The 15,473-nt window shown below is 40.6% G+C and overlaps 1 protein-coding gene across 2 annotated transcripts in view; it reads left to right on the forward strand.

Annotated features, from left to right (window-relative positions):
* SLC25A53 (solute carrier family 25 member 53) overlaps positions 1-15,473 on the forward strand; it is a 62,764-nt gene that overhangs the window by 23,552 nt on the left and 23,739 nt on the right. Inside the window, exons 2-3 of one of the 2 annotated variants that reach the window (XR_004180639.1) lie at positions 8,016-8,279; positions 10,519-11,268. Coding sequence is in view for 1 of the 2 variants with exons in the window: in XM_031660648.1 (XP_031516508.1) it covers positions 8,218-8,279 (62 nt within the window). In the remaining variant the exon portion in view is untranslated. Of the gene's footprint in view, positions 1-8,015; positions 8,280-10,518; positions 11,269-15,473 lie in introns of those variants that run through there. The other variant, XM_031660648.1, reaches the window with a different exon arrangement.

The following is a 15,473-nucleotide window of genomic DNA, read 5'->3' on the forward strand; positions in this document are numbered from 1 at the left end:
CAGGACATGTTCTAGAGAAACTGGATTCCATTATATCCCTCTGAAAAATATTGACATTTTTGTTTTAGCAGCATTTAACGTGACTAAACTCGAATTCCATGCTCTGTGTCCCTTGTGGCAGGCAGCAACTGAAGTCTCTAGTCAGTTCTTTTAGTCTTATACAGACTGTTTGGAGACTGTCCCATGAGTGCATAATTCAGAGGTCGGCCAGAGATTTGGGTAGAGTTTATACACAGAATTCAGGACCCTGCCTATCTGGCTGTCTCCATTCCAAGATTTTATCCCCACAATTTTCAGCTGCTGTGGAAACTCTGAACTCTGTCCTCTTGTCTTCAAGTCAGTAAGGTTCACCCATCAGGGAACTGATTGGGGCCTACCCTGTGGTTCAAAGTCTTAAAAATGGGAATCTCATCTAGTTTTGGTCTCTTCTTTTAAATGTAGATCGTCCTCCAGTTTCTGCCTGCCTTGGGTTACTTGTCAATACTTGCATGTAATTAAAAAACAAATTGTCCAGAGTGTATAGTTGTTACATCTGAAGGAGGATGGGTTTGATAGGAGCTATTTGGTCATTTACTAGAAGCCAGAATCTGTCTGGTCACTGTGATATAACCTGTGGTGTGTGTAGCCACGATGTGCTGGCAATGTATTAAGAAGTTGTACACACAATCTGGATGTGAGATCCAGATGATGAGGCTTAATTAAGGCAGTTTTTGTAATCACACTAAATGCGATGATATTTCAGGATGGCATGCTCAGGGGTATAAGGAGCTTGATTAGCCAATAAGCCCCCACTTGGGGCTTCCCAGGAACTGAAGTAACCTCACCCTAGAGGTTACCGAAAGGCAACATCCCATTGCTACCAACTTGAGTGCTTCTCCCCATGTGGAGTTTAACTCATTAAATATCTCTTGTCCTGATATCTCTAGATCACCTCTGCTTTATAAAAAAAGGTGTTTGACCTGGAAAATCGGGTAACTCCCACCCCAATATTGCGCTTTAAGCAAACAGGCACACCAGGAGATCATATCCCACACCTGGCCGGGAGGGTCCCACGCCCACGGAGCCTCCCTCATTGCTAGCACAGCAGTCTGTGATCTACCGGCAAGGCAGCAGCGAGGCTGGGGGAGGGGCGCCTGCCATTGCTGAGGCTTAAGTAGGTAAACAAAGCTGCTGGGAAGCTCCAACTGGGTGGAGCTCACAGCAGCTCAAGGAAACCTGCCTGTCTCTGTAGACTCCACCTCTGGGGACAGGGCACAGCTACACAACAACAACAACAACAACAACAAAGCAGCAGAAAACTCTGCAGACGCAAACGACTCTGTCTGACAGCTTTGAAGAGAGCAGTGGATCTCCCAACACGGAGGCTGAGATCTGAGAACGGACAGACTGCCTCCTCAAGTGGGTCCCTGACCCCTGAGTAGCCTAACTGGGAGACATCCCCCACTAGGGGCAGTCTGACACCCCACACCTCACAGGGTGGAGTATACCCCTGAGAGGAAGCTTCCAAAGCAAGAATCAGACAGGTACACTCGCTGTTCAGAAATATTCTATCTTCTGCAGCCTCTGCTGCTGATACCCAGGCAAACAGGGTCTGGAGTGGACCTCAAGCAATCTCCAACGGACCTACAGCTGAGGGTCCTGACTGTTAGAAGGAAAACTATCAAACAGGAAGGACACCTACACCAAAACCCCATCAGTACATCACCATCATCAAAGACCAGAGGCAGATAAAACCACAAAGATGGGGAAAAAGCAGGGCAGAAAAGCTGGAAATTCAAAAAATAAGAGCACATCTCCCCCGGCAAAGGAGCGCAGCTCATCGCCAGCAACGGATCAAAGCTGGACGGAAAATGACTTTGACGAGATGAGAGAAGAAGGCTTCAGTCCATCAAATTTCTTAGAGCTAAAGGAGGAATTACGTACCCAGCGCAAAGAAACTAAAAATCTTGAAAAAAAAGTGGAAGAATTGACGGCTAGACTAATTAATGCAGAGAAGGTCATAAACGAAATGAAAGAGATGAAAACCATGACACGAGAAATACGTGACAAATGCACAAGCTTCAGTAACCGACTCGATCAACTGGAAGAAAGAGTATCAGCGATTGAGGATCAAATGAATGAAATGAAGCGAGAAGAGAAACCAAAAGAAAAAAGAAGAAAAAGAAATGAACAAAGCCTGCAAGAAGTATGGGATTATGTAAAAAGACCAAATCTCCGTCTGATTGGGGTGCCTGAAAGTGAGGGGGAAAATGGAACCAAGTTGGAAAACACTCTTCAGGATATCATCCAGGAGAACTTCCCCAACCTAGTAGGGCAGGCCAACATTCAAATCCAGGAAATACAGAGAACGCCACAAAGATGCTCCTCGAGAAGAGCAACTCCAAGACACATAATTGCCAGATTCACCAAAGTTGAAATGAAGGAAAAAATCTTAAGGGCAGCCAGAGAGAAAGGTCGGGTTACCCACAAAGGGAAGCCCATCAGACTCACAGCAGATCTCTCGGCAGAAACTCTACAAGCCAGAAGAGAGTGGGGGCCAATATTCAACATTCTTAAAGAAAAGAATTTTAAACCCAGAATTTCATATCCAGCCAAACTAAGTTTCATAAGTGAAGGAGAAATAAAATCCTTTACAGATAAGCAAATGCTTAGAGATTTTGTCACCACTAGGCCTGCCTTACAAGAGACCCTGAAGGAAGCACTCAACATGGAAAGGAACAACCGGTACCAGCCATTGCAAAAACATGCCAAAATGTAAAGACCATCGAGGCTAGGAAGAAACTGCATCAACTAATGAGCAAAATAACCAGTTAATATCATAATGGCAGGATCAAGTTCACACATAACAATCTTAACCTTAAATGTAAATGGACTAAATGCTCCAATTAAAAGACACAGACTGGCAAACTGGATAAAGAGTCAAGACCCATCAGTCTGCTGTATTCAGGAGACCCATCTCACACGCAGAGACACACATAGGCTCAAAATAAAGGGATGGAGGAAGATTTACCAAGCAAATGGAGAACAAAAAAAAGCAGGGGTTGCAATCCTAGTCTCTGATAAAACAGACTTTAAACCATCAAAGATCAAAAGAGACAAAGAAGGCCATTACATAATGGTCAAGGGATCAATTCAACAGGAAGAGCTAACTATCCTAAATATATATGCACCCAATACAGGAGCACCCAGATTCATAAAGCAAGTCCTTAGAGACTTACAAAGAGACTTAGACTCCCATACAATAATAATGGGAGACTTCAACACTCCACTGTCAACATTAGACAGATCAACGAGACAGAAAGTTAACAAGGATGTCCAGGAATTGAACTCATCTCTGCAGCAAGCAGACCTAATAGACATCTATAGAACTCTCCACCCCAAATCAACAGAATATACATTCTTCTCAGCACCACATCGTACTTACTCCAAAATTGACCATATAATTGGAAGTAAAGCACTCCTCAGCAAATGTACAAGAACAGAAATTATAACAAACTGTCTCTCAGACCACAGTGCAATCAAACTAGAACTCAGGACTAAGAAACTCAATCAAAACCGCTCAACTACATGGAAACTGAACAACCTGCTCCTGAATGACTACTGGGTACATAACGAAATGAAGGCAGAAATAAAGATGTTCTTTGAAACCAATGAGAACAAAGATACAACATACCAGAATCTCTGGGACACATTTAAAGCAGTGTGCAGAGGGAAATTTATAGCACTAAATGCCCACAAGAGAAAGCAGGAAAGATCAAAAATTGACACTCTAACATCGCAATTAAAAGAACTAGAGAAGCAAGAGCAAACACATTCCAAAGCTAGCAGAAGGCAAGAAATAACTAAGATCAGAGCAGAACTGAAGGAGATAGAGACACAAAAAACCCTCCAAAAAATCAATGAATCCGGGAGTTGGTTTTTTGAAAAGATCAACAAAATTGACAGACCACTAGCAAGACTAATAAAGAAGAAAAGAGAGAAGAATCAAATCGACGCAATTAAAAATGATAAAGGGGATATCACCACCGACCCCACAGAAATACAAACTACCATCAGAGAATACTATAAACACCTCTATGCAAATAAACTGGAAAATCTAGAAGAAATGGATAATTTCCTGGACACTTACACTCTTCCAAGACTAAATCAGGAAGAAGTTGAATCCCTGAATAGACCAATAGTAGGCTCTGAAATTGAGGCAATAATTAATAGCCTACCAACCAAAAAAAGTCCAGGACCAGATGGATTCACAGCTGAATTCTACCAGAGGTATAAGGAGGAGTTGGTACCATTCCTTCTGAAACTATTCCAATCAATAGAAAAAGAGGGAATCCTCCCTAACTCATTTTATGAGGCCAACATCATCCTGATACCAAAGCCTGGCAGAGACACAACAAAAAAAGAGAATTTTAGACCAATATCCCTGATGAACATCGATGCAAAAATCCTCAATAAAATACTGGCAAACCGGATTCAACAACACATCAAAAAGCTTATCCACCATGATCAGGTGGGCTTCATCCCTGGGATGCAAGGCTGGTTCAACATTCGCAAATCAATAAACATAATCCAGCATATAAACAGAACCAAAGACAAGAACCACATGATTATCTCAATAGATGCAGAAAAGGCTTTTGACAAAATTCAACAGCCCTTCATGCTAAAAACGCTCAATAAATTCGGTATTGATGGAACGTACCTCAAAATCATAAGAGCTATTTATGACAAACCCACAGCCAATATCATACTGAATGGGCAAAAACTGGAAAAATTCCCTTTGAAAACTGGCACAAGACAGGGATGCCCTCTCTCACCACTCCTATTCAACATAGTGTTGGAAGTTCTGGCTAGGGCAATTAGGCAAGAGAAAGAAATCAGGGGTATTCAGTTAGGAAAAGAAGAAGTCAAATTGTCCCTGTTTGCAGATGACATGATTGTATATTTAGAAAACCCCATTGTCTCAGCCCAAAATCTCCTTAAGCTGATAAGCAACTTCAGCAAAGTCTCAGGATACAAAATTAATGTGCAAAAATCACAAGCATTCTTATACACCAGTAACAGACAAACAGAGAGCCAAATCATGAATGAACTTCCATTCACAATTGCTTCAAAGAGAATAAAATACCTAGGAATCCAACTTACAAGGGATGTAAAGGACCTCTTCAAGGAGAACTACAAACCACTGCTCAGTGAAATAAAAGAGGACACAAACAAATGGAAGAACATACCATGCTCATGGATAGGAAGAATCAATATCGTGAAAATGGCCATACTGCCCAAGGTAATTTATAGATTCAATGCCATCCCCATCAAGCTACCAATGAGTTTCTTCACAGAATTGGAAAAAACTGCTTTAAAGTTCATATGGAACCAAAAAAGAGCCCGCATCTCCAAGACAATCCTAAGTCAAAAGAACAAAGCTGGAGGCATCACGCTACCTGACTTCAAACTATACTACAAGGCTACAGTAACCAAAACAGCATGGTACTGGTACCAAAACAGAGATATAGACCAATGGAACAGAACAGAGTCCTCAGAAATAATACCACACATCTACAGCCATCTGATCTTTGACAAACCTGAGAGAAACAAGAAATGGGGAAAGGATTCCCTATTTAATAAATGGTGCTGGGAAAATTGGCTAGCCATAAGTAGAAAGCTGAAACTGGATCCTTTCCTTACTCCTTATACGAAAATTAATTCAAGATGGATTAGAGACTTAAATGTTAGACCTAATACCATAAAAATCCTAGAGGAAAACCTAGGTAGTACCATTCAGGACATAGGCATGGGCAACGACTTCATGTCTAAAACACCAAAAGCAACGGCAGCAAAAGCTAAAATTGACAAATGGGATCTAATTAAACTAAAGAGCTTCTGCACAGCAAAAGAAACTACCATCAGAGTGAACAGGCAACCTACAGAATGGGAGAAAATTTTTGCAATCTACTCATCTGACAAAGGGCTAATATCCAGAACCTACAAAGAACTCCAACAAATTTACAAGAAAAAAACAAACAACCCCATCAAAAAGTGGGCAAAGGATATGAACAGACATTTCTCAAAAGAAGACATTCATACAGCCAACAGACATATGAAAAAATGCTCATCATCACTGGCCATCAGAGAAATGCAAATCAAAACCACAATGAGATACCATCTCACACCAGTTAGAATGGCGATCATTAAAAAGTCAGGAAACAACAGGTGCTGGAGAGGATGTGGAGAAATAGGAACACTTTTACACTGTTGGTGGGATTGTAAACTAGTTCAACCATTATGGAAAACAGTATGGCGATTCCTCAAGGATCTAGAACTAGATGTACCATATGACCCAGCCATCCCATTACTGGGGATATACCCAAAGGATTATAAATTATGCTGCTATAAAGACACATGCACATGTATGTTTATTGCGGCACTATTCACAATAGCAAAGACTTGGAATCAACCCAAATGTCCATCAGTGACAGATTGGATTAAGAAAATGTGGCACATATACACCATGGAATACTATGCAGCCATAAAAAAGGATGAGTTTGCGTCCTTTGTAGGGACATGGATGCAGCTGGAAACCATCATTCTTAGCAAACTATCACAAGAACAGAAAACCAAACACCGCATGTTCTCACTCATAGGTGGGAACTGAACAACGAGATCACTTGGACTCAGGAAGGGGAACATCACACACCGGGGCCTATCATGGGGAGGGGGGCGGGGGGAGGGATTGCACTGGGAGTTATACCTGATGTAAATGACGAGTTGATGGGTGCAGCAGACTAACATGGCACAAGTATACATATGTAACAAACCTGCATGTTATGCACATGTACCCTACAACTTAAAGTATAATAATAATAAATAAATTAAAAAAAAAAAATAATGAAGGGAGAAATGTATGCAGACCCAGTGGAGTTGAACTCACGTTTTTTATAACATTCATAGGCATAGGTTGATACATAAATAAAATTATTAGGAGACTTGAGGGCTTTCTGATGCCCAACAGCAAAAAAAAAAAAAAAAAAGGTGTTTGAGTTTATTATAGTAAATGTTAATTTCTATATGGTTTACAGATCAGAATGATGAACTGAGACCCTATCTAGTCCTCTGCCAGAGACCTAGTATTTAGGATGGAGAGGAATAGATAAATTGACAAGCTTTTTAGCAAGCTGAATGGTTGGGGATCAGTGACAAACTGTATTCAGTATAATAGGAGAGATGGTAGAGTTAAGGATGACTTCCAAGTTTCAGCCTTGGGCATCTAGGCGGGTGGTAAATACAGGAGAGAAAAGACAAGGAAGAGAGCATGTGTAAGGAAGATGAATTAAGCTTTGGCTGTTTGAAGTACCCCCTGGACATCTAGGTGAGTACATGAGATTCTGGATCACTGGAGAGAAGTCTGGGATGGAGATATATATTGAGGAACCACCAGTAGTTAAGTGATAGATGAGGCTATAGGTGTAGTTGATATAACTAGGTAGCATATGCAGAGTGAGAAGAGAACTGATAGCAAAGCCCAGTAGATAAGGGGAGAGCCTAAGAAATAAGTCACTTTAGGAGACTGAGGAAAAGACAAGGAAAGGTGATATACAGAAGCTAGGGGAGGAGAATTTCAAGAAGGAATTTAGTGGTCAATAGGGTCCAATTCCAAAAACAAAAAACAAAAAACAAAACAAATAAAAACAAACAAAAAAACAAGCAAAACAAGTACTGACAGGCATCTATTGGATTTAACAACTAAGACATCTGTCTTTACCTCAAAGATTACAATTTCAGTGGAGTGATGGGGAATGCAGCGGTTTGAGGAGTACATGGGGGCGGTAGTCTGTAACATGTGACTCCTATCAACCAAGCCTCCAAGTAACTGTACCTCTGTGTAGTCCCTCTACTGTTGAATGTGGTGGGCCCTGTACAAAAGTTTAACTGAAAGAATGCAGGGAATTAATGCTGCTTGACTGCCAAGGATAGGTTTTAAGAATCCTGTAACTTTTGCCTTGGTCTTTTGGATCCCTCAGGAACCATGTAAGAAGTCTGACTGCCCTGCTGGAGAAACCAAATGGAGAGGTCCAGAGACAACATGGAGAGAGAGCGCACAGCCCAGCTGAGCCCAGCTTTCCAGTTATCCCCACCAATGCGCCACACATATAAAGGAAGTCATCTTGGTCCCTCCAAAACAACCTAGCCAGCTAGCTGGATACCACTGAGTGACCTCAGTAGATGGCACATGGGACAGCAGAATTATCTAGTGAGCTTTGCCCACATTCCTCACCCACACAGTCGTGAGTATAATTAAATGATTATTGTTTTAAGCCCCAAGTTTTGGGGTGGTTTATTATACAGCAGAATATAACTGGAACATTGGGCATTGAAGTAGTGGAAACCATACATGCACGTTATATTTCCGTTAAACTTGGAAAGATCTGATGTAGTGGGAGGGTCACATAAGATCGAGGGAGAATTTTTATGAAGATGACAGAGACTTGGGAGTGTGCATATGCTGATGGGGAAGAGTTAGGAGAAAGAGAATGTTGAAGATGGGGAAGAGAGAGGAGATGGCTGATGCATGAGGTTTATGAGAAGGTAAGGGAAAGGATGAGATGCAAAACTCTGCTGGAGGGACTGATCTTGCATACAAGGATAGTGGGATGCTTCACCTTGTAAAATAGGAAGTGTCTGCCTGCTTCCTGTTCTTTAAAAATGTCAAGCATATCCATGTACTAGAGTGGAGAGAATATATGAAGGTTAGTTGGACAGTACTGGATCTCCTAAGGATTGTTTGACTGAGGCCCTTTCTCTAGACTGCTGACTCAACCTAGGCTGGAGTTAAGTGATTGGAATCCACACCCTTGGACCAGAATCCAAGTTACCTTCTGCTAAAGCCATACATGCACGTTAAAACCACACTTCCACAGAGTCAGCTGGTCTGGGCTCAGTGGGCTCTCAAAATAATACAGGGTTCCATTGCCTCTGACCCAGAGGTTCTCTCCAAGAGAAAGAGCTATTGATGTTACAATTCTGCCTGTCACTGTCCCTGTTATAGCAGGGAGTGCGTACTGGATTAGTACCCCCCAGGAGGATGTGTGGTAGGTTGGGTTGGTGGTGGATGGCAGTTTGTCCCAAAATGTCACTTGAACTTCACCTTTGACAGCTGCAGACTTCTGCATGCTGGTAAGGAATTAAAGAAAGTGGAAATGCAATGCAGTCCAAAATAAACCACTTTACAAAACTTTATCTTATGGAAAATTGCAAACATACACAAAATTAGACTAGTGAAATGAATCCCCATATACCTATCATCCAGCTTCAACAATTACAATTTCTGCTCATCATTTGAATGGCACACACACACATATTTGTGTGGATATATATATGTGTCTGTAGTTTTATATATATAAATAAAACTACATATATATAGTTATATATATAGTTGATTCTTATATATATAAATGTAGTTATATATATATACACATATATAAAAAGTTGATTCTTATTATTCACAGATTGCATATTTGCAAGTTCACTTACTTCAAACTTATCTGTAACCCCAAATCGATACTTGCAGTGCTTTCAATAGTCATTCATAGACCTGCACAGAGTGGCAAAACAATTTAGTTGTCAGGCACTCAGTATTCCCAGCTGAGGTTAGAAAAGGCGATGTTCTTGTTTCTGCTCTCATACTGTAAGTAAGTGTTCTTTTCATAGTTGATTTAGTGATATTTTTATGGCTTTTGTTGGTGATTTCACTGTTTAAAATGGCCCCCAATCATAGTGCTGAAGTACCGTCTAGTGTTTCTAAGAGCCAGAAGGCAGTGATGTTCCCTATAGGGGAAAATACATGTGTTAGATAGGCTTCCATTAGGCATGATTTATAACGCTGTCTGCTGTGAGTTCAATGTTAATAAATCAGCAACACAGTACATCCAGAAAAAGGAATAGGAAATTTGCCAATCTATGTGTGAAGACACTCTGTATGGTGCTAAAGTAACATCTTTAGTGTGTGATGAAGCTATGGAATAAATGGAAAAGCAGCAAAATTTGTAGATTCATGAGATAACTACTGATTAGAAAAAGCATAGTGGACAGCATGGTTGTGAGGCTTTTGAAAACCAAAGAAATTTATGGTTATGTTAACCCAGGATCAGGAAAATGTTAAACCCTTCTTGGCTAGTGGTTTACTATAAAATACTGCATATAATGTATTATTTTAAGAAATATATATTAAAGAGGGTGTCTTTAGACAGAAGCATACATAAAACAAGGTTGTGTGTATTGATCATTTTAAGGAATGCAATGAGAGGCTCCCAGGAACCTAAACCTGTATTTCTACTAGGAGCAGTGGCTTGGTATTTGGTAATTCATTGGTTAAGGTGACTTTATAGAATATAACTGCCACAAATAATGAATCAACTATATGTACATGGGGGTGTGTGTGTGTTTTGGAGTACTTTAATGCAAATTGCTGACTTTTTTTATCTGAAAATGTTTCAATATGTCTCTCTAACATATTGGTTCTTAAAGTGTGGTGTGAGGAGTCCTGGAGACACCTGAGACTGAGACCCTTTCAAGTGACTGGGAAATCCTTTTTCCAACTACATATCTCCATGAGGTTGGATTTGTCTTCATATGATTTATCCAAAACAGCATGTTACAACATTAAATGCAGAAGCAAATACGAGAATCTAGCTGTCTTGTACTGAGGCAGACATTTAAGAGATTTTCAGAAATGTAAAACATTCCTAAAATCTTTGTTTATGAAAATGCAATTATTTTAATAACATTTTATGTACAATAATCAGTGGATTTATTATTTTAAATGCATTAATACATATTTTAAAAATTTGCACTTTTGATTTCTAATATAATAAATATTGATAGCTCTGTAACCTACATTAGCAAAAGCTCTTTAGGGTCTAAAAGTACTAATATTTTCACCATGTGTATATAATTTTTATTTGTAAATATTAAAATAACTCACTTAAGAAAACATAATAATGCTTTTTACAAAGAAGCACTGATACACTTCTTTTTAGCACTGTTTGTAAAACTTGTCGAAAGGAGGAGGAATTTTTAAACTACCCCAGCTGTGCATAGAAGACAGCTAACACAGGAAAAACAAGTCTAGCAAAGAAATTCGCTAAGGCTACTTTCTGCCACCCTGGAATCCCACACTAGTTTTTTTGTTTTTTGTTTTTTTTTGAGACAGAGTCTAGCTCTATCACCAAGCCTAGAGTGCAGTGGCGTGATCTCGGCTCACTGCAACCTCCACCTCACCAGTTCAAGCCATTCTTGTGCTTCAGCCTCCCGAGTAGCTGCGATTACAGGCATGTGCCACCATGCCCAACTAATTTTTGTATTTTTATTAGACACTCAGTTTCATCATATTGGCCAGGCTGGTCTCGAACTCCTGACCTGAAATGATCTGCCCACTTTGGCCTCCTAAAGTGCTGGGATTATAGGCATGAGCCACCGCACCCGGCCCCACACTAGTTATTTTAAAAAATTATCTTAAAATAATTATAGAGTCACAAGGAAGTTGCAAAAGTACATAGAGTCCCATGTACCTGAAACCATGCTTCCTCTAATGGTGGCACCTTATGTTATTATAGTACAATATCAAATTCAGGAAATTATTACAAGATTGTTAACTAGAATATAGACCTAATTTTCACCATTTTACATGCATTTGTATGTGCATGTGTTTTTCTATGTGGTCTTATCCCATGTATAGGTTTAACAACCACCACAGTCATGATATAAAACTGTTCAATGACCTCCCTTGTGCTTCCCCTTCATAATCATACCCACTCTGCCCCATCCTTGCTCCCTGGCAATGATTAATCTGTTCTGTATCTCTAAAATTTTCTAATTTCAAGAATGTTACATAAATAGAGTCCTATACCATGTAGTCTTTTGGGATTGACGTTCTTCACCAAATGTAATCCTTTTGAGTTGCATCTGGGTTGTTGTGTGTATTAGTAGTTTGTTCCAGCTCAATAGTATTCCCTTGGGTGGACAGACCAGAATTTCTTTATCCAATTACTACTTGATGGACATTTGGGTTGTTTCCTGGTTTTGCAATTACAGATAAAGCTGCTGTGAACATCAGCATGCAGGTTTTTGTGTGACTATAAGTTTTCATTTCTCTGGGATAAATGCCCAAGAGTGCACTTGCAGGGTCATATGATAAGTACACGTTTAGTCTCATAGGAAATTGCCAGAATGATTTCCAGAGCCTTACCATTTTATATTCCTAACATCATTGTATGAGAGATTCATTTTTTCTGCATCCTTGTGAACATTTGGTATTACTGTTTTTTATTTTAGCCATTCGTATAGGTGTACAATGATACCTTAGCTTATTGTGGTTTTAATTTGCATTTCTTAGTGACTAATGATGTTGAACATGTTTTTTGCCATCTGCGTATTCTTTTTGGTGAAATTCTGTTCATATATTGCTCATTTTCTAATGGAATCTATTTTTTACTTTTTTTTTGGAGACAGGGTCTCACTCTGTCACCCGGATTGAGTACAGTGGCGCAATCATGTCTCACTGAAACTTTGACATGGACTCAAGTGATTCTCCTGCCTCAGCCTCCTGAGTACCCAGGACCACAGATGTGCACCATCATACCTGACTAATGTTTTAATTTTTTTTAGAGATAGGGTGTCACTATGTTGCCCAGGCTTGTCTCAAACCCCTGGCCTCAAGTGATCCTCTCAACTCAGCATCCCAAAGTGCTGGGAATACAGGTGTGAGCCACTGTGCCAAGCCTTTTAATGGAATCTTTATGTCTTTTTTACTGTTGAGTTTTGAGAGTTTCTTTTCCTCTTCTATCTCCCCCTAACAAGTGCTTTTGCCCAGACTGGAGTGCAGTGACGTGATTGTAGCTCACTGCAGCCTCAAACTCTTGGGCTAAAATGATCCTCCCACCTCAGCCTCCCAAGTAGCTAAGACTGCAGGCATGTGCCACCACACCTGGCTAATTTTTAATTTTTTTTTTTTTTTTGTAGAGGCTGGGTCTCGTAATGTTGCCTAGGTTGGTCTCAAACTCCTGGCCCCAAGTGATCCTCTCGCCTCAACCTCCCAAAGTGCTGGGATTACAGGCATGAGCCACCATGCTGGGCCAACTTGTGTATATCTGTGAAAAATCCCTTTGGGATTTTGATAGTAATCAGGTTAAATCTATAGATAACTTTGGGGAAGATTGACATCTTTATTATATTGAGTTTTGCAATCACTGAGCACTGTGTGTACCTCCATGTTTTCAGATCTTTGCTAGCTTTCTTTCATCAAGTTTTACGGAAAGGGATGGATGTACTTATGAACTTTCAGTGGCTTCATCCTGGCAGAGAACAGGAATGCTGCTTGCTCTGTGAACTCTGCAGCCTCAGGGTCCTCATTTGGGGTGAAAGCTTCCTCATAAGGTCATTGTAAAGATTTAAGGAGATGCTGAATGCCCAAGTCCTGCCTCCAGCATATGTGCTTTTCTCCTTAATTTCCCACTCATTACCTTTTGAGCCTTGAGTTTTCATCTGTGAACCCACATAGGATAATAGTGGGACCGACTTCCAAGGGGTTGTTGTGAGGAATGGGTATGAGAATTCAAGTAAAGCACCAAAGAGACTGCCAGACACAGCAGGGGTACCATAAGCAGTAGCTGTTATTACCATATGATTGTAGTGAGGTGAAACTATAATTTCTTCCTTTCACTGAGAGAAAACTCTCAAGCAGCTGGTCCAAAGAGCATAAACAGCACAAGGCAAGTAGCAGGATGTTGCTGAAGGTTTGGGACAGTGGAGAGGGTTTATTTTAGCACAGCAGGCAATACGAAATAGAGTCTCAGAACCATGTACCTGCTATGACCCAACTTTTATAGAAAAAGAACAAGAATAGATATGTTTGTGTTTGTGTAAAAGCATCATCTGGAAGAACACACCCCAGACCAGACTGTGGGGAGCTGGGGAACTTTCACTTCTACTTTTTCCCCTTTCTGTGAAAGGTGATTTTTGGGCTGGGCGTGGTGACTCACACCTGTAATTCCAGCACTTTGGGAGGCCGAGGCGGGCAGATCACTTGAGGTCAGGAGTTTTGAGACCAGCCTGGCCAACATGGCGAAACCCCTTCTCTACTAAAAATATAAACATTAGCTGGGCATGGTGGTATGTGCCTGTAATCCCAGCTACTAGGGAGACTGAGGCAATAGAATCTCTTGAAACCAGGAGGTGGAGGTTGCAGTGAGCCAAGATCATGCCACTGCACTCCAGCCTGGGCGACAATGAGACTTTGTCTCAAAAAAAAAAAAAAGAAAAGAAAAGAAAGAAAAAAAAGTTATTTCTTTTTAGTTGAGCATGTACTACACTAAACAATGTTACAATAAATTTTTTAATTGAATTTATTTTTATTTTGAGACAGGGTCTTGCTTTGTCACCCAGGCTGGAGTGTAGTGGCATGATCATAGCTCACTGCAGCCTCAACTTCCTGGGCTCAAATGATCCTCCTGCCTCAGTTCCCCAAGCAGCTAGGACTACAGGCATGTGCCACTATGCCTGGCTAATTTTTTCATTTTTATTTTTTGTAGAGATGGGGTCTTGCTGGGTTGCCCAGGTTGGTCTCGAACTCTTGGCTTCAGCAATCCTCCGGAGCCTCCCAAAGTGTTGGGATTACAGGCATGAGCCACTGTGCCTGGCCAGAAATTGTTTTGAAAGGCTAACCAGTAAAACATTAACCAATTTACAAGAGAAAAACAACCCCATCAAAAAGTAGGCAAAGGATATGAACAGACACTTCTCAAAAGAAGACATTTATGCGGCCAACAAACATGAAAAAACGCTCATCATCACTGGTCATTAGAGAAATACAAATCAAAACTACAATGAAATACCATCTCATGCCAGGTAGAATGGCGATCATTAAAAAGTCAGGAAACAACATATGCTGGCGAGGCTATGGAGAAATAGGAACACTTTTACACTGTTGGTGGGAGTGTAAATTAGTGCAACCATTGTGGAAGACAGTGTGGCGATTCCTCAAGGATCTAGAACCAGAAATACCATTTGACCTAGCAATCCCATTACTGTGTATGTACCCAAAGGATTATAAATCATTCTACTATAAAGACACATGCACATATATGTTTATTGCAGCACTATTCATAATAGCAAAGTCTTGGAACCAACCCAAATGCCCATCAATGATAGACTGGATAAGGAAAATGTGGCACATATACACCATGGAATACTATACAGATATAAAAAAAGAATGAGTTCATGTCCTTTGCAGGGACATGGATGAAGCTGGAAACCATCGTTATCAGCAAACTAACACAGGAACAGAATAACCAAACACTGCACATTCTCACCTGTAAGTGGGAGCTGAACAATGAGAACACATGGACACAGGGAGGGGAACATCACACAGTGGGGCGTGTTGTGGGGTGGGGGGCAAGGGGAGGGATAGCATTAGCAGAAATACC

Source organism: Papio anubis, chromosome X (assembly GCF_008728515.1).
Source record: "Papio anubis isolate 15944 chromosome X, Panubis1.0, whole genome shotgun sequence".
NCBI lineage: Eukaryota > Metazoa > Chordata > Mammalia > Primates > Cercopithecidae > Papio > Papio anubis.